Source organism: Lepidochelys olivacea (genome assembly GCF_965140295.1).
Source record: "Lepidochelys olivacea isolate rLepOli2 genome assembly, chromosome: 6".
Lineage (NCBI taxonomy): Eukaryota > Metazoa > Chordata > Testudines > Cheloniidae > Lepidochelys > Lepidochelys olivacea.
Window position 1 is genome coordinate 65,280,015 of NC_140416.1, and position 22,591 is coordinate 65,302,605.

The 22,591-nt window shown below is 43.3% G+C and overlaps 2 protein-coding genes across 6 annotated transcripts in view; one reads left to right on the top strand and one right to left on the bottom strand.

Moving 5' to 3' along the window:
• CDAN1 (codanin 1) overlaps positions 1 to 14,923 on the top strand; it is a 44,020-nt gene extending 29,097 nt beyond the window's left edge. For 4 of the 5 annotated variants that reach the window (XM_084630278.1, XM_084630279.1, XM_084630276.1 and 1 more), the window contains 10 exons: positions 1,187 to 1,290; positions 3,512 to 3,661; positions 4,483 to 4,546; positions 5,113 to 5,191; positions 6,348 to 6,505; positions 8,309 to 8,416; positions 8,798 to 8,861; positions 10,316 to 10,515; positions 12,060 to 12,167; positions 13,026 to 14,923. In XM_084630278.1, the coding sequence (XP_084486404.1) occupies positions 1,187 to 1,290; positions 3,512 to 3,661; positions 4,483 to 4,546; positions 5,113 to 5,191; positions 6,348 to 6,505; positions 8,309 to 8,416; positions 8,798 to 8,861; positions 10,316 to 10,515; positions 12,060 to 12,167; positions 13,026 to 13,151 (1,161 nt within the window). In that variant the 3' untranslated portion in view covers positions 13,152 to 14,923. Of the gene's footprint in view, positions 1 to 1,186; positions 1,291 to 3,511; positions 3,662 to 4,482; positions 4,547 to 5,112; positions 5,192 to 6,347; positions 6,506 to 8,308; positions 8,417 to 8,797; positions 8,862 to 10,315; positions 10,516 to 12,059; positions 12,168 to 13,025 lie in introns of those variants that run through there. The other variant, XM_084630280.1, reaches the window with a different exon arrangement.
• Positions 14,924 to 19,207: 4,284 nt separating this feature from the next.
• Positions 19,208 to 22,591, bottom strand: part of STARD9 (StAR related lipid transfer domain containing 9) — a 199,718-nt gene continuing 196,334 nt past the window's right edge. The window contains exon 34 of the mRNA XM_084631449.1: positions 19,208 to 21,712. Within this exon, the coding sequence (XP_084487575.1) occupies positions 21,611 to 21,712 (102 nt within the window). The 3' untranslated portion in view covers positions 19,208 to 21,610. The remainder of the gene's footprint in view (positions 21,713 to 22,591) is intronic.

Here is a 22,591-nt window from a genome sequence, read left to right on the forward strand (position 1 = left end):
CACAAGTTAGGGATCCATTCTGTTTCCGCATAATGAAATAGCTCTGAGCATGGTGAAGTGGCTTTTCACAGCAGATATGCAAAGGGAAGGAGTGTTCACAAGAGGTTAGGCTGCACAGTGTTAGCCTAAAACTATATTGGGGGGGGGGAACAACACAAGCATAGGCAGCAAGGAATCTCTTGCTTAACCGTTATAAGAGGAAGGGTGACTGATCCTACTATCTGCTTGTTAAATCTTCCAGCACTGATACTGGGTGGGCTTTAAATTCTAGAGAACCTGAATACACAAGCCTTTCCTGTCACACGCACAGCTGATGCTTTTATACCCAGTCTTTCTCCCTGTCTCTTCTTTTTGGTGCGTACCCCTGACTTTCTTTTTACACTGCTCTGATTCCTCTATAACCATGGTAGGACATATGAGGGTTCTGTGTGTGGTGCAGTGTTGTCCCCCTATAATTAAAGGGGATAAAGCAATACTTCCTGGGAACGGCTCATTGTCATACAGTGCTCCCAGTTGCAGCCTGCTGTGAAAAGGTGCTGCTCAGAATGGACAGAGCTATCCATGTTTTTCCTTCCTCTTTTTTACCACTTTATCAGTCAATTGTTTTGCAGTTTCCTCACAAGTCAAAAGGAATAAGCTTTGGGCTAAAAGGTGAGAGGAAGATTGGACATAAGCATTTTACAAGGTGTTCCGGGGTTGTGGTCATAAAATGCTCTAGCATAGACAAGTTTTATGCCTTTCATCTGGCTGATGAATCTTGCCCATATCCTCAGGGTTTAGCTGATCGCCATATTTGGGGTCGGGAAGGAATTTTCCTCCAGGGCAGATTGGAAGAGGCCCTGGAGGTTTTTCGCCTTCCCCTGTTGCATGGGGCACGGGTCACTTGCTGGAGGATTCTCTGCTCCTTGAAGTCTTTAAACTACGATTTGAGGACGTCAATAGCACAGACATAGGCGAGAGGTTTTTGCAGGAGTGGTGGGTGAAATTCTGTGGCCTGCGTTGTGCAGGAGGTCAGACTAGATGATCATAATGGTCCCTTCTGACCGAAATATCTATGAATCTTTACTGTGTACCGTACACAACAGAGCCAGTGTGCCCTGGGCATGTTTGCTCCTGTAGTGCAGAGGGAAGGATTGATGTGGAGTGCCCTGGTCTGTTTGTAGCTCTTGCTCTTCCTCTTGAGCAGGTGGAGCTGGAGCAGGCCTTCTTCCACAACCAGCCTCCGTCCCTGCGGAGGACCGTGGAATTTGTGGCAGAGAGGGTGGGATCCAACTGTGTTAAGCACATCAAGTAAGTGCTGGGTTGGGCATCTCTGAAAATCCCTGCTTGCCTGTTGGGTTTCAATCTCTGAGGCAAACATTTGGGTGTCCTGTTGCGGAGGGAGTTGCTGCATTGGCCTCACTGCTGACAGTGGGCAGTCCGAACCTGACTGGTGCTAAAAAGCTGGGCTCACTTTGGACTAGTGTGGTGGGGACCACTCTGCATTTCCTCCATCTGGCGAAAATGTCACCCTCTCTTTAAGATGGAAGGGGATTGGTATAACAGAAGGGCCCACCTAGTAGACATCTGTGCAGATGCTGTCTGCCCACTTCCCTTGCCCCCCAGCCTCAACCCTCTGCTAATGACAGAAACACGCCCCCCCGCCCCACACACACACTGGATGCCTCTTACAGGTATTGTAAAACAAGTGGCAAGTCACCTAATCTTTGCCTCAATACCCTATCTGTGAAAACGAGGATGATGTTAACAATGGTAATACTTCCCTCCCTGATCGAGTTTTGGGGGCCTAACTCATAGTAAAGTCCTATGAGAGATCCTCAGGTGGATGGCACTATAAATGGGCAGTGTTATTTTTTTAAAATCACAGCTTAGTATTTCAGCTGGTGCAAAGGTTAGTTGCCACCCCCCCTTTGAGGGGAAGGTGGGGGGAATCTCTCCCTTGATGTTGGAAGTGCTTTTCCTCGTCTTGGATTCCTTGACGACGCTGAGACCGGAATGGACTCCACTTGGGCACCCTCTGGCCCATGCAGAATAAGACACTCTGTCCCCTCCCAGCAGCACCCAGCTTCTACCTTAAAAGACTGATCTCATTTAGAAATATTTTTAAAAAACGTTTTGAAAAAATGTTTATCAGGTAAAATGCTTTGAGCCCCATTGACACCCTCCTTCTCTGAGACCGTGATCTCTCTGATTGGGGCTCACCAGTTTCCTGATTAATTCTTGGATGCTAAATCCCGCCCCCCCCCCCCCCCCCCCCGCCAGCCAGCGATCCAATGGCAGACATTGGAGTGCAAGGGAGTGTTTCCTTTTTCTAATGAGCCCTCTGAGGGAGTCTTCTCATTCTCTGTGGTTTTTTGGATTTTTCTAAATTGTTTGTTAAATTGTGTGTGTGTGTGTGAGAGAGAGAGAGAACCTGAGTGCTAGTTGGAGGCTCTTGACCGACAGTCTCAGGGATTGAAGGCCTCTGTTCACAGAAGAAGTACAGTGCAGATAGAGCAAGCTTTCATGATATTGCACAGCTAGCATGTATTACTCTGGTCAGATGGGGATCCACTTTTAGGGGTGAGGAAGGGAGTTTGGTTCCTTGTCTTGTCCCATTTACCCTTGGCCTCTCTACTGAGGGGCCAAACAGTGGTGGCTTTATGACATAAGACATCTGTTCAGTAAGACTCGGCCAGAGATTACCAGTCCATAGATCGTGTAAGCAGACACTTTCCCTTGCTGACTGTAATGCTTTGTCTACATTTGGGTGATTGCTCTAAAATGTCCCTGTGTTACTACTCTCTGAGATCAGTGCTGCCAGTTCCTGGTGGAAACTAATGCGAGTGCTAGTCTAGGTAGGGTGCTGGTGACTGCCTGCCTGAAGTCCTGTCTGCACTAGCGCTCCCAAAAGAGCTTAGTGACCTAGGGTGTTTCTGTGAGCATCTTCAGGGGAAAGCTGTGTATCCCTTGTTACTTTGGATTATGTCTGTTTAGAGTGAACATGGAAACATAAAAATTGCCATGTTGGATCAGGCCTGTAGTCTTTCTGGCCTAGTGTTGTATCTCTAGTGGCTAGCACCAGATGCTTCAGAGGAAGATTTAAGACACGTCACAGTAGGCAGATGTGGGATAATCTGCCCCTCATGTTGGGTCTCATCCTAAACCCTAATAGTTAGAGATTGGTTTAGGCCTTGAGGCACAAGGTTTAATTTGTCTTCCAAAATTTATTAGCAATCACTGGTAACTCTGCATATTCTTGTTAGCTATAGAAACCTACATTCCCTTTTTGAATCTCACTGTTTTTGGCCTCAACAACATCCTGTGGCAATGAATTCCAATGGGCTTGGGATGAGAAGATCTTATTGTGGAGGGGGGAGATAGATTAATAACATGTGATGGAGTTTTTAATCTCAGTGTTTTGTTTCATTTGTGGTCTAAAGGAAAATGGTGCCCCTCTTGAAGCAGGATATAAGGGCTATATACTGATTTCCTGGCTTGTTCTCTCTGTTGTCCCGTTGGCTTGTAACAGGGCAACGCTGGTAGCAGAGCTGGTCAAAAGGGCAGAGGTCATGCTGCAGGATAAGGTAAAGGAAGAGGATGCTAATCATAGCAAACTGCTGGACGAGGTGTGTGCTCAGCTGTACGACGAAGGGGCGCAGGCTCTCCACAAAGGCAGAGAGTAAGCAGGAGAAGCTACTTAAATTAGTCATTTCTCTTCCTTTTCATTGCAGATTCCTTAATGATGTATAGACTCTGAGATTACACACATATTTTTAAAACTCCCAACCTCTGCTTCAGATGCGCTGGTGTGTTTAGCTGCATCCCTGTAATCTGAGCTCAGTTTCCCTTCGAATGCCTTCTATTCCTAGGAAGGAATTGAGGAGGATACAGTCCTGTGTACTCTAGCTGCCTCCAGCTCCAAACTGACTTAAGCTTCAGTCATTGTATTTTCCCCTCTTTTGGAGAGGAAGGAAGGAATGAATCCTGGGTGTTACGGCTCAACTGCCTATAGCAGGAACCTGTTATTAAAACTTTGCTTACCTGGTTCTATCCTGCCTGGTTGTGGGACCCACTAAGATGTTCACATGGTAAAATGTAACAAAGCAGGTGGAAGTCCCTGCAGGGACATCTCTGACTGTCACCCTAGAGCAGCGGCTCCTGAACTGTGGGTCAGGACCTCAGTGTGGGTCACAACCCCATTTTAATGGGGTTGCTAGGGCTGGCTTAGACTTGCTGGGGCCTAGTGCCAAAGCCCAAGGGCTTCGGCCCTGGGTGGAGAAACTCAGGTTACAGGCCCCCGCCTGAGACTGAAGCCCTTGGGCTTCGGCTTTGGCCACCCAACCCAGGGCAGCGGGGCTCAGGCTTCGGTCCCTCCTCCTGGGGTCATGTAATAATTTTTGTTGTCAGAAGGAGGTCTCTGTGCAATGAAGTTTGAGAACCCCTGCACTAGAGCTTTGGCTGACACAACAGTATATTTTCTTTGCCATTTTTTATTTGCAGATTTTGCAGGTTGAAAGGGCCTGAGGCTGTGAGAGTGCTGCTGTCAGAAGAGACATCAGCAGCAGTATGTACCATGTCTATTAAAGGCCTTGCCTTTAGTCCTGCTCGGTATTCCTGTATCGCCATTGCTGTCACTTTTAAACCCCTCCGTGATAGGAGGGTCGAATTTACTGACACACGAATATAAAATCACCCTGAGTTAACTGGGCATTTCAGTCAAAATAATCCAGCAGCAAAATAGTTAACTGTTGTTTACATTACCATGTGACTTCACAGTTAACTCCCATTGCAATTAATGTAATTTGTTAATCATACTTAATTTATGTTACATTAATTATACATTAATGTAATACATCTTCCTTAGCACCAAATACTGCCTGAGTCAATGGGCTTCATGTAGAGAATGTGTGTAAAAGGACCCTTTTGATCATTTGAGAACCCAGTTTCCATGACAGCGGCCTTGTCCCATTTGCGTTTATCAGGAGCCGCATGTATTGACTCTGAACACAATGTATGTTGAAATGAAGACTCTTCCCTAGAGAATTTGTGCCTTTGTCTCTCCCTGCCCAGCAGGGCAGGGTTGTCCTGTGAATGGCAATAACTAACACTGCTGCTTTGTCCATTTCAAAGGTTTTGAGCAGTGCAGAAGACATTGTGGTGGGACTGGCTACTGAGAAGGCCTGCAGCTGGCTGGCAACCAACATCACAGGTAGGCCTCAGCTCTCTGCACTGTGGCTGCTCCTGACTTGAAGGCAGGGACTTTTGTAAGATGAGAGAGGTCTTTCCAGTGTAATGAAGTACATGCTCTCCCTGGTTTTCTTGTAGTCAGAGGTTTGTCCTGCCCATCCATACGTGTTTAGAAGCAGGGGAAGGGGTTGGTGTCCTCACCCATCTGGTTTCTAACCCTAAGTGCATGTTCCAAGGTTTTGAGTTCTCAAACTTTGGCCTTTAGGTCACTTCAGGATCTGAGGTCAGGAGTCTGTTTGGGGGGTGCTGCGTTCTACAAGATGGGAGGCTTCCCCTTAATCTGTCACTTGGGCTAAAGTCTTGTCTGCACTAGACGTTTACAGCGCTAAGATCTGCTTGGTCCCTTCAGCGTGCTTGTAAAATACCTTGTGTCCACACCAATTACTACTTCTTAGGGCTTGCCTGCAGAATAGGTACTACTCACATTGGAATTGCTTTCAGCAGAACGCCAGTTTAATGAGAGCCATTTCAGATTGCACTGATTTACTGCTAGCATTGATGGTAGTGAAATGATTCATATAGTTCTCCAGCTTCTGTCCCATAGTGCATTGGTAGCATTTCAGAATCTCTCAGAAGTCATTGCTTCTGAGAGTTGTGCCAAGAACTACGGGATAGGTACCCCATAGGCATTGCAGCAAAAACGGTTTAGAACAGCACTAGCGTGGATGTTGGGCTCAGAACATGAACTGATGTGATGGCTAGTGCGGGCATTCTAAAGCACTGATGTGTAAACTGGCACAACACACCAGTTCAGCTTTCTAGTGTAACACTACCTAATAGTGATGCTAGTTTATCTCCTGCTTAATTGATGTTCACAGGACACACTGAGATGGGCTAGATATTACCATTAACCTACACTTCTGAGAAGAGCTGTGGGTACAGCATTGGCTCTGCCCATGCCCAGGGTGGGAGGGGAGCCTATGATTATGAGAAGGAATAGGAGCTCAGAGGCTGGGATGTTGGAAACCTAACACATTCCTTATGCTGGTCCTGAGATACCACTCAGTGGAGAAAGATTTGAGGGAGCACCCCATGATGTGGTTTCTCGAAACCCTGTTCTCCATATCCCTTGTGAGAAAAATATGAATGTAATAAGCCCTGTTGTTTCTTTCTTACAGCACTGATCAAAAGAGAAGTGAGAACTACCTTTAATCGAATGTTGAGAGTCCAGGGGCCTTCCTTGCCCAGTGAAGATGCACAGGGGGAGAGGAAAGGTTGTCCCCCCGACTGCCAGCATCATGCTCCGTTCCCCTCTCAGATCATCAATGAGATCAAAGTACAGAACTTCCACTGTCTCCTTGGTTACATTGATATTTTTTTTTACTTTCCTCCCCTGGGTACAGTTAAGCTGTCACAGTTCAAAGGAACAAGCTCTGAGCCTGGATGGGGTGGGAGTGGAGGGGAGTGCGCCTATGTTGCTTCTCACTCCCTTCCAGGAGCTGCTTAGAGATCAGCATTCTGGTCTCCAGGGACCCTGTCAAATACAGTGTTCATGGTGACATGGCCGTGGGGGGAGAGGGGAGATGTCCATCTAACTTCACTTACCTCAGTCCAGAGTCCCTGTTTTGGGGATGTAAGAGCCATCCTGCCCTATTGAGAGTTCTGTGCAGTTCTTTCCTGAAGAATGACTATGTCAAAATGGTTCCTCCTTACACTGCAGATCTGCTCTCAGTGTGTTTTGTTTTTTTTTTTTTCCCCAGTGAGCTCTGCTGACTTCAGGGTCTAAAATAAGTATTTCCTGGTCTTTATCCTTATCAGCCCTGCAGAGCTAGCTGGATTCTGTTCCTCCTTATGCACCAACAGAATTGTTTTGCTGAGTTCCAGTCAGCTACATCAGTGCAAATCCATAGAAAGGGGTTTGCCTGCCTGCCTTCTCCTCTACACTCAACTGGATTTAGGGGGAATTGAAGTTACAGAGAAAGAAGGGAGTGGTGGGGTGGCTTGATTTTTCCAGATTGCCTTCCTACCTCTCCTGTCCCAGGCTTAAATGGATGCTGTTCTCTTAGAATTCATAATTAAAAAAAAACCCAAACAGTTATGTCACCATCACCTGAAATTAAGTGAAAGAATATTAATAATCTCATCTGCTTTTCACTATTTATTCTGCTTGTTTTTCTGAGTTTAATTTCTGTTTACATGGGTAGTGAAAGTAGAGTAGCAATAGTCAAATTCCTATCAGTTTCACATGTTCTAGGCCACTGCCTCCAATGTTTTGGCTGCAGCAGAATGTGTTTTGTTAAAAGTAACAAGCGTTTCCACTGGAATTGCAACAAAAAATCATGGAAAGTTATATGAAGATCTTTTTTTTTTTTTAATTTTGCTTTTTGCAAAGCTTAAATTTGGAGTCACTATATCTGACATAATCCTTCTAATGTTCTAAAACATAGTTGTTTCCATGTCTTCTAATTGAAGTTCTGCCCTTTAGTTGTCATTCAAGGATACTAGTGCTGGTCGGTAAGTCACTGGTGATGCTAGGTGTTAACCACACACGGCATCAGGAAAAATATGATCCAAGGAACCAGACAGTTAATGCTACACATTTGTTTTGAGTGTGATATATAACACTCCTGTAATAATGGTGTTGAGCCTCCTAGAAAAGCAGAAGATGATGTCATGGTTGAGACACAAGATGGAGGATGGAGGCAGGGGTCAGAAGACCTGGGTTCTGTTACCAGCTGTACCACTGACTCTCTGTGACTTTTGGCAAATCACTTAGACCAGAACTTTGAAATTTGGGTGGCTAAATAAGTGATGTGATTTGCAAGGGTGGTGAGAGGCTGTTTCCCTTATTGACATCAGTGAGAGCTACGGGCAAAAGTGAGGGCACTTATTACATGCCTAAATATAGATTTGGGTGCCTGAGGTTAGGCACCCAAGTTTGAAAAAATTGGTGGCAATATTTCTGCTTCCATTTCCTAGTTTGTAAAGTGGGGATAATACTAGCCTCCTTCATGGGCTGTGAATGGGTTGTTTTGGGTTTTTTTGTGACAATTAAGGAATGGTTGTAAATTGCTTAATCTTCAGTCCAGTGATCTCTCTAGAAATGCAAAGGATGAGCTGTTGTTGCCTTTTCGTCTAGGACGTGCTCTGTATTGCTGTGGGACCCAGGGATGAAGATGAAGGAATTCCCTATGTCCAGCTGGAGTGTTTGCTGAAAAGACTGAGCCAAACACTTCAGTGCAGAAAGGTAGAAATAAAGAAGTATGCAGTGCTTTCTGAGCCATCTGTGTACATGTTAGTGTAATGAACCTGTCTCAGCTCATGGTAGGGGGGCACCTTTCATCTGAGATCAGACTTGGCAAAGATAAGTTTCATTCTCTGACCCTAGATATTTGCATGTCATATGTGGGTATGTGAAGACTGATTATTTTCATGGAGAATTTCCTACATCTTTCCAACCATGCCTTCTTTAATGACCCTGAGTCAGCAACTCTGTGGCTCTTGTTGTTGCTGCTTGTGCCTTTCCTAATTATTTTTAATGCAAAGCTCCTGTCTGATCAGTCTGAACCAGAGGCTGCAGGTTCTGGGATGATTCCCTGATGGTGACATGCCAATTTTATGTTTTCAGTTCATGTGTCCCACCTCTGAGCAGCAGCTGGCTAGGTGCACTGTAGAGTTGGCATCTCTCCTAGGTAAGCCAGTTGTGACGTCTGTGCATTGTTAATGCTGACTGCTTTCCCTTCACCTCTGAGTGCCCCTTAGGTCTCCCTGCTTTTAATTCAGAGTTTTGTTGGCTCTCTTGTAACAAAAGTGCCACTGGATCTGCAAAGACATTGCATTGCAAAACCCACAGGATGACTGGGAGATTGCTTTCTTAAAACCCCTCACAAACATCATTCTTTTGAGCTGACCTCCTTCAAATACATATTTACCTCATTCACCCTTTTTTCCCCTCCCAGTTCTTGGCCCCCTCATTCAGACACGCAGTGAGCTCTGAGATCCCTGTCTCTGGATTATTGGAATTGAACATTTTCCTAAACGTAATATTTGATTCCAGTTTTCATGCCTCTCTTGTGAGAGAAAGTCATTAGCTCATTTCATGTGGATCAGTGAACCCTCTGTGCAGGTTCAGCGAGTGCATTACTGCCTGGATCTCTTGGCAGCAGCCAACTACAGTATGTGATTTCCCCTCTTGCTAAATGTGTCAGATTATGGCTTCTGATACCTGATATGCATCTACACCTCACACACTTCTAGCTAATCATGTGGGTGCAGAGCTTTCCCCCTGGCCAGTCTCCATATCTCTGCTGTCTAGAGCCTTCAGAGGGAGTAGGGCTCCCCTTGAAATGTTCCCCTTTTAGAGAGCAGTTTCCTGTACCTTGGAAGGATGAAACATGCTAAACTCCTTTTTTTTTTCTTTTTTTGGGGGGGGGGGGGGCGGGGGCTGGAAATGCAGTTCTATCTTTCCATGAGATGACAAACTACAGGGAAGGTCTGAGTTTTTTAGGATTCATTGTTTAGCTGTATTTAGAAGTACTGTAATAAGAATAATTAAAAATGAATGTTGTCCTTAGAGAAAACAGTTCATCCACTATAAAGTCGTCCCCACGTAAATCTAGGATCTACTAATCTATCAGTAAAATTATTAATGCAAAGTGTACATTTTTTTTTATTTAAATGTTCTATTCAGTTAAAGTAACCACTGCCCTTTGTAGGAGTGACAACTACATCCCATTCTGTTAGACTAAAAACTAGTAGCTAGTTATATTGCTTTCTTCTCCCAGCTTTGTGGGCAATAGGCCAGTAGAGTCAACTTCAGAACAGACTTCTATTTCTTGTCTGCGGTGTTTTCTGTCTTGGGTGCAGAACCCAGAATTTTGCATGTTCCAAGATTCTGACCCTCCTCAGTAGAAACTGTGGCTCTGCACTGCCTCTTTGTGAATATTTTCACCTTGGTGTTTGTATTGGTGCTAACGAAGCCTGTCAGCTCACTAACAATGTGCTGCACGTACCAAGATGACTGTAAATGTAATAGTAATAAACTGTATTGGTCCCTGTCAGCTCACTAACAATGTGCTGCACGTACCAAGATGACTGTAAATGTAATAGTAATAAACTGTATTGGTCCATCCCCTCCATCCCATAGTTTCAGATCGTGTTCCTATCCAGGGCCTTAAGCCTCAGATCCAGAAGAAACCTGAAAGACAGCGAGGGAAGAATGCTGTCTATGGCCTTCTGAAATCGCTGCTGTCAGTTTGGAAGGAAGACTTTTGGACACCTGTTCCCGTTCAGCTGATGTTCAGCAGGAAGAATGTCGGTTACATCGCAGAAGTCAAGCAACGTGAGGTGGGACTTCCTTAGCTCTCCAGAACCATCTGCCCAATCCTGCTTGCTGTACTCACACTGGAGTTCTGTTGATTTCTGTGACTGACTATCATGTGAGTAAGGCCAGCAAGATTTGGCTCTCTGTTCAGCTGCCAATGAGTTTCTTCAGGGACAGCGGAAAAGTAAGAGCAGTGTATAGTTTTGTCAAGAAGGCAGACTGTGATATTTATGTTTGGGGAGATGCAAGTGACACTAGAATTTGTTCAGTTTAATGTCAGAACAAATGATAAAATTGATGATCAACCTGAGAGATTATAGCACTGTAAACGTAAATGGCCCCATGGTTAACTTTGGGTCTGAAGAATTTTTCTGTGTAGATCCAGACCAGGATATCCGCTTTTGTTGAAAATTAGACAGGCATTCCCAACCTGTCCTTGAGCTGGGCAGGAAACACTTACTCTATTTCCAGCTGGGAATCCAGAACTGAAAATAAACGTAAGAATGGCTGTACTGGATCAGACCAATGGTCCATCTAGCCCTGTATCCTGTCTTCAGACAGTGGCCAGAGCAAGGTGCTTCAGAGGGAGTGAATTGAACAGGGCAATTTATCAAGTGATCCATCCTCTGTCATCTAGTCCCAGCTTCTGGCAGTCTGAGGCTTAGGGACAATGGGAGCATGGGGTTGCATCCATGCCATCTTTTCTAATAGCCATAGATAGACCTATCATCCATGAACTTATGGAATCTTTTTTTAACCCAGTTATTGCCAGGGGATGTTGTGAAGGCCAGAAATAGGAGTTTGACTGGTTGACATTGTGTGAAGTACTTCCTCATATTTGTATTAAACCTTCTCCCTATTAATTTCTTTGGATGACCCCTGGTTCATGTGTTGTGAAGGGATAAATACTTCCTTATTCACTTTTTCCCCACCATTCATTATTTAATAAATCTTTATCATATCTTGCCGCAGTTGTCTCTTTTCGAAGCTGAACAGTCCCAGCTGCCTTAATGTCTTCATATGAAAGCTGTTCCATATCTCTGTATTTTTTCCAGTTCTAATAGATCTTTTTTTGAGATGGGGCAACCAGAACTGCACTCAGTATTTGAGATGTGGATTTATATAGTTGCATTATTATATTTTCTGTCTTTTTATCCCTTTCCTTATGGTTCCTAACATTCTTTGTGTTTTTGCACATTGAGCAGATGTTTTCATAAAATGCTTCACAATGACGCCAAGATCTTGAGTGGTAGTAGCTAATTTAGACCCCAACATTTTGTATGTATAATTTGGATTAAATTTCCAATGTGCATTACTTTGCATTTATCAACACTGAAATGGTGTGATTGTTTTATTGTAGAATAGAAAAACCAAGACTAGATGAGCTGCAAGGAAGCCCCAGAACCCAGGGCCATAGTTCACTTCCTCTTTTCACCTTTGTTTTTTCCCCATAATACAGATTGGAGTAAATTCAAAACATAACTTGTACAGAGTTCTTACAGAGCAGTAAATAGATGCAGGCCATAGCCCATCTTGAGGAATTTGACACTCCTTGTTTTTTCTGCAGTGGGATTTGTTCCTGTTTATGCTTCATGGTCTTGTTGGTCATGGTCTGATGGGAAATGCAGAGATAGAGAACTGCTTGCATAGCCTCCAAGAACTTCTCTGGTCCTCAGTAAGTATTTTTCATTTTGATATTCAGGCATGAATATGAGGATGCTGTGTCAGTTTGGCTTTTAGCTTTAATTTTTTTGTACCCCTCTCTCAAAGACCTAGGTCCAGATTCTTGTCTATGCAGAGTTTCTGCTTGGTGCAATATAAAGTGTGTGTGTGTAGGGGGGTTTTCTTAGGCTGGATCTGTGCCTGCCCTGCTCCAGTATAGATTAGAAAACCTGCCGCTATACCAGCTGACAGTGGTCCCCAAGAAACCATAAACTAGCTGGGGATAGCTGAAGTGCAGCACACCTGGCCAGGCTCACAGGGGGCTGGGTATGTTGGATCTGCTCCAGCTCAGAACTTCTCTATGCCAGGGGAAATTCTCAGCTGGCAAGATCCAGCTGCTTTTCAGCCTCTTTGCCATCACCATAATGCACTAGAGAATCTAACCTGCTGGCTAGATGTTTGAAATGTGGGAGCTTCAAGTTAGTCCTCTGACTAAATGTGGTCTGATTTTTTGATGTGCTCAACACCCATAAATCCCACTGCAGTTAATGGAAACTGCAGGTGCTCAGCACCTTTAAGAATCAGGCAATGATTTTTAGGTGCTGATATCAGGTTAGTATATAAACTAAGATGGGCACAGGGATCAAAGGGAAGGCTTGGTATATCTTATCACTTCAGCAGCTGTGGTCTCTTCCACTGTGCTTTAACTGTTTTTACTGGTATAGTCTGTGTCATTATATTAACATCCCAACACAAAACTTTGATCCTGTTTTTGCTTATGAAATCTGAACTTTATATTATTCAAAAGAAGTTTGTATCCCTTGGCTCACACTTTTAAAAGATGGTCTCTGATTTGCATTGTTTGTTGCAGGATTTCTTGGAAGAATTGGAAACTATCTCTAGAATATTTATATCAGAGTATCATGTTGCAGAATCCAGGACTAGGCCTTGTGAATTGGTGAGACAACCAAGAGGTACTGTGGCAGCAGAAAGCTAGTGCAGACAATCTGAGGAGAACTCGACATGTGGAATTTGATGTTGCTGCTGAGTCCATGCAGTAAGCCTCTTGCTTGGATCACAATGCATTGAAGGGTCACTTGTGCAAAAACTGCATCAGACTTTCCCTTGAAGGAGTCACTAGGTGTGACAGGAACACACATCCCTCAAAGTGTTTGGAGGGGTTTACATCTGCAAATGGAAATGCTTCTAAGAGTTGCTCTCTAAGTTTGGAACTCTCTTTTAAGAACCTGACTGTGGTTCACAGCTGCTGATCCATACTTGTAGTGGAAACACATCTTGTACTCCTGCAGCAAGAGGCTCTGAACAGAGTCTGGAATCCATTCTAGTGCACAAAACCTGCTACATTGCTGGAGGGATTTCTGGTGGTTTCCCAAGGTGCCATCTCTTATCTTAACTTAGTGTGATTTCTTATGGACTCTTTTAGAAAATACACTGTGCTACCAGGAGAAGGAAGAAGTCAAACTATAGCCCAAGGAGATGGAGGGATATTTATTTTTCACCATGAGCTCAAGCTTGAAGGTTTGTTTTTTAAATTTTTTAAGACACATTTTAAAAGTAAAATCACAAAAAAATATTTTGGAGCATTGGGTCAGATATTATTTTAAAGGACATTCATGCCTATGTTTGTGTCTCACTTAACAAAAGCAGCACTTCTATTTCATGGTTTTTATAGAATTGAGGGGGAGATCATCTGGTTATCTTTTTTACTAGGGAGAGCTGACAGTATTTTAAGAGGCATTGTTTTTGTAGTGTGAGCATAAATGCCATGTATCTGTTACTCACTGTCTTTAAAATCCTTATTGCCTTGAGTTTGGGGTTCTTTCATAGAAAGACTTGTGCGTGATAAGCACAGACTAGAGTAACTAGATTGGAAATGTAACAGAACTCCCATGAAATAGCATCACTAGGATGCTGGAAGGAAGCAGTCCTATTCATGGCATGCTGCTGAGTGCTGTCCATCCTCATGGATCCACCTTAAAAGGGAAACTGCCAACAAAGAGGGGCTGCTAATTTTCAGTATCTTAAATACAATGTTCCAAGGGTTTTTAATAAGATTAGTCACTCATCAGAGAGTTTGCATAGGATTTGCCTCCCTGTATAAGGAAGGATTTTTTTCTTTTCTTTTTGCCTAACAGGTCGATGGAGTGTCTTTTCCTCACTAAATACAGGTTATTCAAAAGCAAATATTGTGTTACATAAGCAGGACAGCTAGACAAGGTGAATCCTAGGCTGTTTGTATGGCCATTTCTATTGCTAATTAGCCTCTCTTTTGCTGGTATGGGTTGGAACTCCTGGGGTAGAAAATGAAATGTCAAGGAGTTAAATTGTTTAAAAATCAGACTGCATAAATCTGGCTACTATTAAAGTCTACTGGACACAGAGAAAATGAGGGAAACCAAAGAGGACAATGTGCATGTTGCAACTATTTTGAGTAGTTTTGTCACCTACTCAGACTGTTGGGTGCTGGATTGAAGGAGACTGCAGATGCCAGGTATCTGTCTTGTCAGTGTTTTTTGTTTCCTGTCATCATGCTGAGGTTGTTCAGTAATACCATATCATGTGAACAAAATGTGTGGACAGGAACAGCTGTCACAGTATGAACTGAAAGAACAGGTGTGCTTCTTCATGCTACACACACTTGTTCTTCAGGGCTCAGTATAACATGACCATTTCACTGTTGATATCTCAGTAAAGCTGTCAGATTTGCTGTAATAAAGAGATTATCAAAATGGAGGCCTGTTTTGTGTCTGAACTGCAAGTATATAAAGCTAGAAGTGCACACAGTCACTCATTGAGTTTTTTTTTTAAACTGGTGGAAACTAAAGCACACAAGGATACCCATCTCTAAGAAGCATAGCTGGGGAGCTGCACTCATCCTGTAAACACTCTGCAAGACTTTTGTTGTAATAGTGAAGTTGCTGGGTCTATTTCAGACAACTCAGGTGTAACACTGACTTTGCCAACATGTTGTCCCTGCGCTGGCTGGTGAGTTGTATGTTCATATTACTTGTAATCAGTTTTTTTTATTCTGATTATTTATTAGTCCAAGACTGTTGGGCTGCACCTCTCTTCCTGCGAATGCTGGAGGCTCTCCTCCAGGCTCCAGGGTTTGTCTGTGTCATGGCATTAGGCTGTCTGCCACTGATGGTGGAAACAGAGTGGTAGTTCAGGCCTTCTTCCTTGCCCTTTAGCCTCTTAATTTTTAAAGTTTCTTCCGGGGCAATAACAAGCAACATCTTTTTTTTTCCCACCTCTCTCGTCTGTTTTATCAAGGCTCCTCCGGGGTAAGTCCACAAGTCATCTTATAGTCAGTATAACTGCAACAGAGCCTGCATTCATATGGAGATAAACATAAGGAGCTGCATGCTTCATTTCCCATTCAGATGGTTCCAATCAACTTTAGACAGGTGGAAATGAGTGTCATTGTAGTATGGATGCTCTCTGGAGTGCCAGGCTCCTCAACTTCCTTCATCCTCTCTCCAAACTCCAGGGATAAGAAAACGTTGTCATTCTGATGGAAATCTTACACCTGCTAGAGCTAATGGTGATAAAACCTGTCCCAGGAAAGAGGTTCAGGGCACTGCTCTACTTTCTTCATAGTGAGAAAAGGGTTAGGAAGAGACTGGGCCATCCTAGACTTCAAAAAGCATAGTCAGCAAAGATGATAAATAAAATGGACATTCTAACTTCGCCTCTCTCTGCAATCTCTCCAGGAGACCTTTTCCACTGTTAGACCAGGAAGAGGTTTATCTGCATAATCCCATCAGATGTTGTAATTGGCAGTTTCTCTGGTTTGCCTACAGCAATTGCTCCTGTCAATACAAAATGCTACGCTATCTGTTAATCCACTGACAAAGCTAGCAGCCTGGGTGAGGAGTCTAGGAATTTATTTATACCTGTTCTTAGACCCCATGCTAATCGGAGCATGATCTTTGGATACCTCATAAGAATGGCCCTACTGGGTCAGACCAAGGGTCCATCTAGCCCAGTATCCTGCCTTCTGACAGTGGCCAGTGCCAGGTGCACTAGAGGGAATGAACAGAACAGGTAATCATCAAATGAACCATCTCTTGTCGCTCATTCCCAACTTCTGGCAAACAAGACTACAAGATGTGTCAATACCTGGCATCAATCCATCTTTGTCTATTCCTTCTAGTTCTTCTTGTCCTGTGTGAGCCTGCACATGAGAGAGAACTTTGGAGGTTCCTCTGATAGGCTTTGGCCTTTTGAGGGATTCTCAACAAGAGATGGAAAGGAAAGGAAAGTTTACCATCCACTAATTCATTCCCTCGGTGGAAACAAGAACCCCATGTGATGAAAGGATGCTTCCTCCACATTCCTGAACACAGCTACACTAATGCCAGCCTTTCAAGGTGAGGAGCCCACTTGGGGCACCACAATACACAAGTGATGCTGAAGGCCAAAAAAGGCTCCAGCTTTCTAGAGATGAGTGGTCACATTGGCTCTGCTGGACATCTAGAACACAATGACCTTGGTATATATAAAGTGACAAAGGAACATAAGGAGGTGAAGTTTAAATATCCCTGCAGTCCAGGTGTTTTCCTGAGCACAAGGTCACATTGCCTCCATGGTGGCAATCCACCTAATGAAGCTGCTGAACATAACAGTATGCTAGATAAATTGTCAGCAGCTGTGGCCCCTGAACCTATAAATTCTCCAGCTGATATCCAGGGAGTTAGGCCACCTTAGATGGGATCTGTTCATGTTCAGGTGAAATGTCAAGGTGAAAATCTTACCTCATCAGGCAAAGACCAATAGGATTAGATGCTGTGGAGTTCACAGATGGCCATATCAGCTTCTCCATGCTTTTCTCTCCATTTCCACTACTGGGAAGAATTATGAAATGATGATAGAGGCAGCATTCCTGTCATTCCAGATTCTTAAGAAGCCATGAGATATTGGACCTGACCCAAAAGTCTCCACTCCATTTTCCCAGCAGGTAGGATTTTCTGGCCCAGATTACTGGAGTTTGACAAAATCTTTTGAGTTGCAAATCCTAAACAAGAAGGAATACCCTCTAAAGCGCTTCCCTTGCTTTGCACAGGCCTTCCACTACCTTGTCTATACAAGAGTATAGACACCATTCCTTTGATCCTTGTAGTTGGACACCATTAAAAACCCAGGAAACCAGGTCTTCTGGATAGCCTAGATGTTGGTGTAAGGCCTCCCACCATCTCATCTTGTGTTAGCACTAAAGAGGGTTACAACCTCAGGCTCCTTCAGTGGCACTGAGGTCCCTGGGGCAGCACTTCCGTTCAAACTAACAGTCAGGCCTAGGTTTTACCCACAGTACAATAGATTCTAATGGCTCAGTCTGATTTGTTTTTTCTGTTTGAAGACCTGCTTCCTACTGTGTCAGCAAGAAGGGTCGATGAAACTACAAGGACAAGTTAATTCTTCCCTCATTTTGCCCAAAACTACTTCATCTGAAAGCATCATAGTGCATGCTTGGTCTGAGAAAAGCACCTACTTGGGTGTTGCACACTTGTAGCTTGTGTAGATCATTTATTCCACACACCAGGAACGCCTTGCATCCCTGCAAGCACCCTGTGTGCCACACCTTATCCCCTTTTATTTCAGGGACTTCCTGCAACTGCTCTTGGGGCTTGTGTGCCCATGTGAGGGTCCCCCTTAACCCCAACAACCACCACTGCCACCATCAATGACTACTACTTATTTTAGGGATGGGGCAGATTTTTCTCTCCTGTCCTGCACCTTCCCCATCCCCCTCCCCAATTCATGTTCCAATGGCCTCTACAAAATGTCCTTATTTCTTTTCTGGGACTGATTTCACCCTCCCAAGATACATTCTTTGGCTGTCTATACCATGGCTTCCTGAGAGTCCAAGTATATAGCTATCATCCTTTACTTTTCAGGAATTTATGTAGCAAGGACTGTGTTCCTGTACAGCTTTAGGAGCTCTTATGAAGAGGGGCCAAGCCCTATGAAAAAGCTGAAGTGCATCTGGTGTTTGTAGGAATACAGGCACAGCCTAATTGTCTGTGATGGGCCTGGCTTAGAAAAGAAATCAGGTAACAGACTTTCCATTTTCAGTCTGCTCTCTAGTGGGGTACATATAGTTCTTCTGTAGTTTGAGTAAAGAAATTAGCAAATCACCCATAGTAGTTAGGATTGATACCCTACAGCACCTTGAGCATTATGTTGAAAGCTGGATCCTCATGTTAAGTGTTGTAAGAGAACCTCAAGACTGGAGGCTGTTCATAACTCTGAAATATTCTTTCAAAAGTTTACAACTGAACATTTACAGAAATAGTTCCTTTACCCTGTCAAATTTTTTAAAAAGGAAAGTTGTTTTCTTTAGTAGTTTACATTTAACAGTACTGCACTGCTGCTGCCTGATTGCATACTTCTAGTTCCTAATGAAGCATGGTTGACTGGTCAGTTCATAAATTGAACACACACTGAGTAGAACACCAGAGTTAAGTGAATCCCTCTGGAGTGAGGTACTATTGGGGGGGGGGGGGGAGAGAGGAGGAAGTATGCTTCTCTTGGGAAGAGGCCCTTCTGCCTCCTTTGAGTCTAGCTAAGCACAGGAATGACCTGCTCTCTCCCTCTCCACTTGTCTTTACACAAGCATTGCAGGCTCTATGCCTGTTCTTTATTGGCTGCTGCTGATGGTGAGAGGTTAGGAGCACTCATCCCAGTAGCTTTCCCTCCCCTTCTGTAGAAAACAGTTGCCATCCAAAAAATGTGAAAATCTAGCTGACCACCTGGGGAGTGATACCCTACAGTGCATCTTGAGAAGTCTGAAGTAGACTCAGTGCTATACTCCTGATGTCACTACCTCCAAATTAACTGCTAGGCATTGAATTGTATGGAAAAAGCTGCTATAGTGCTTTGAAGGAACTGCAGATGTCTTGTGCTGTTTGTATTTTTCATAGAGAATTAGATAAATTATAGACATTAATAGGTAATTTTGCCTTAGAGGGTGTTATGGAAGGCCTCATCTTTAATCATCAACGAACTAAGCCTTTCAGTTATTTCCTAAATCATTTTAATGACCATTAAATCACATTTTGTGAGGGGCTGAAAATGTCTTGCTGAGTAGACCTAGCATGTTGAGTCAAGACACTGAATGTCGCTTGGGGCATTTTCTCTCTATGTAGAAAATACCATTTATTGTTGATATGAAAATAGCAATCCTTGTTGAGAGCAAGATGGGATAAGAGATACAGTACAATTGGTTTGATTCACTATCATTCCAATTTACTACTATAATGATAGTAAAATACTGCCAGGAAGTTTTTGCCTAGTCTTGATAAAAGCTAGCTGATGTATTTGTTTTTCCCTACTTTTCTTCTAAACAAACCAATCCCACACATTAACAGTACCATAAATGTTGTTATATTTGCAAAAGAAAACATTTGTATAAATAGGGCTATTTAGTATCAATTGGTGACTGTATTTAAAAAAAGCTTATATTAATTGGATACTAGTAAAAATAAAAATTAGCTTCAGCATATAAAAATAACTTAATTTGTAAACATAGAAAAAAACATATGCATTTATAAAAATAAACATCTGATGCACTGTACAATAAGACATTATCTTTCAACAGGCACTGTCATTGTTAACCTCCTTGAGTCCTTTTAGATGTTGTTCCTGAAAATATTACTTTGTCATTAACAGAGTGCCATGTCCAAAATAATGGAAAATAAGCAAACCTTTCACTTAAACAGCAAATATTTGATGGGTCATACGAAGATTTCATACCTTTCCCAATTGCAATGTGCTGCAGCTACTGCTAAGTCTGAATCAAAGGGTTCTGGGGTACTTGGAGGAGGAGTTCTGCTTCCTGCACTTTACAAAGTCCACCCCCAAGTAACAAATCCATACACAATGGCTTTTTTTTATGGAAAGGGGTTGTTATCCCTTTAGAGTGCAGTGCAGGGGTTTGTCACTTGCTGAAAGCTATTTCTGTAATTTGTTTTCTCTGGCAGGTGAGTGTTTAATGAAGTAAACTCAACAGTGGTTGTCTGTAGTGAGTAGGTGCTAAGCTATCACTCATCCCTGTCACACCAGAACAAAGATTTGTGTCAAATGATTCAGAAAATTAAGTAAAATATTCAGATCAAATAGGTATCTAGTTCAAGGACTGAATTCTGCCCCATTAGGCATGTGCAACCTCAGTGAAGTAAGTGGGCTGCACTGAAGTCTGCCTTTGTGGGGGGAGACTCATGGCTGTTTTTCTTAACTTAGAAAACCAGCCTTTGGTATGCTATTGAAGATGGATGTTTGCGATAGATACCCATTCATCACATTTAAAGTGCAGTACTGCCTTGGACAGGGTGGACATTTACCCCTTTCAAGCATCTGCTCCCTAATGTATATTTTTAATGGTTCTCTGCTATAGTAAGGGTTTAGGTTTTGGGTAACTCTTTTAAAAGTATATGACAATTTTATAGAAAGAGGGTTTTCTGTATATAAAGCAGGAGCTTCAGACAAAATTCAGCTGGAGATATGAGCCCCTTTGGAATGCTTCAAGGGAACTATGAATGCTCTGTACCTTAGCAACTAGAGAATCTGGTTGGTTCAGGTGAGAGAATAGAACAGCCATCAGAACAAAACTAAACTTTTCACGTTTGCAGGATTTTAATTCTAGAAACAACTTGAATCATCAGTTCTACTCCCTAGTCTTGGTTTCTCCACTTCAAAGCACCTAATTCTGCATTACTATGATCATGTAGTAGCACATGAATAAACTGTCTCCTGAGGTATGTTTTTCTTGCCACTGTTGCTGAATAGTGACAATTTGATATACTGAATCTAGAGCTTCATTCAAGCAGGGGGTAGAATGATTAGTTGGTCATGCTGTTAACATTTTAACCCTGCCAAGATTAAGAACTCCTCCAGGTGGGCAAGCTGACTTTATCTACAATGTTTATTATGAAGCCTCCATCTGTAAGCATCATTCTTGTAGCATCTGACAACAGATTTGTTTCTCTAGGCAAGGGCTTTCTCTTGCATAGAGAAGGAAGGATTGCATTTTGAAATGGCTGTAACCTGCCTTTTGCACCCAGGCAGATTGCCTGCAAGGTGAGGGCTCGCTGTCTTTGCTGACAGATTTACGACAGGCAGCACTTCCCCCCCCACTACTGAACAGCAAGTGCTGGGAGGGACCTACCGCAGGTAAGGCCAGGCACCCTAAGAATGTTAACTCTTTGAACAGCGATTCCTGGAGCTGTTAATCTTCCAGGTGTTTGTTTCAGTAATAGCTTTGCACAGAGCGGGTTAGCCTGTGGCTTCTCATCTCCGGTTCTGAAGAGGGACATGATTGAAAATGTTTTCTAAGCCAAAATTTTACTTTTTCTGTGAGGAAGATAAAGACTTTCACATCTGTTCCCTGGTACTTTGCTGCTTTCTCCCACTGTAACAATGTGTCTTTTTTGCTAGTTAACAACAAAACCAATGTGCTAGTCTAGCAATCACCAGAGGCTGCCGCTTAGCAATGGAGCTCAGAAGCCGTGCAGGGATAGCTGGGGCACCAAGATCAACCTGCAGAAATTAAAATAGAAGGGTTTTTGTGAGTGCTTTGAGTCAAGACAGTTTTTCTAGTGTGGGTTTCTAATGGCTAAATGGTATAAGAGTACACAGTAAACACAAGTTATAGTCCTGTGCCAACAGGCCACAAATGATGATGAAGAAATACAAAGAAAAAGTGGTATCAGTGAAGTCTGAAGTTAAAATTAAGCCTGCCTCCTTCATACTGGTGTTGTATGAGAGAGACAATCAACTTATCAATTGCAGTGCTTGGGTATGATTTGAGCAAATGTAAAGTCACAAGCTATAAATCAAACCACAAATTAACTGCTTAATAAGTGAGCTCCAAATTCATGAGAACAAGCTGCTCTGACAAACTATGCAGTGTACACTATACGCTGAAACACCATTACCTTTCTAACCCAAGACCAGTGGTTCCCAAACTTGTTCCGCCGTTTGTGCAGGGAAAGCCCCTGGTGGGCCAGGCTGGTTTGTTTACCTGCCACATCCGGCCGATCACCGCTCCCAGTGGCCACAGTTCACTGCTCCAGGCACAGGCTGAGGGACTTAGTGGCTGCAGCTTCCATGAGCCTGGAGCAGCGAACCATGGCCACTGGGAGCCATGATCAGCTGAACCTGTGGACATGGCAGGTAAACAAACCAACTCAGCCTGCCAGGGGCTTTCCCTGCACAAGCAGTAGAACAAGTCTGGGAACCACTGCTCTAGGCAGATGGCACTTATCGGAGCTCAACACATTGCAAGTATGTGCTGTATAGATTTTGCTCACTAAAAATCTAATAGTTAAGATATGGGACACATGACCCGACACCTTGTGTAAACCAGTCTTTAGATGCTGTAATATCAATAAAGGGGTCTGTCTACACTACATATGG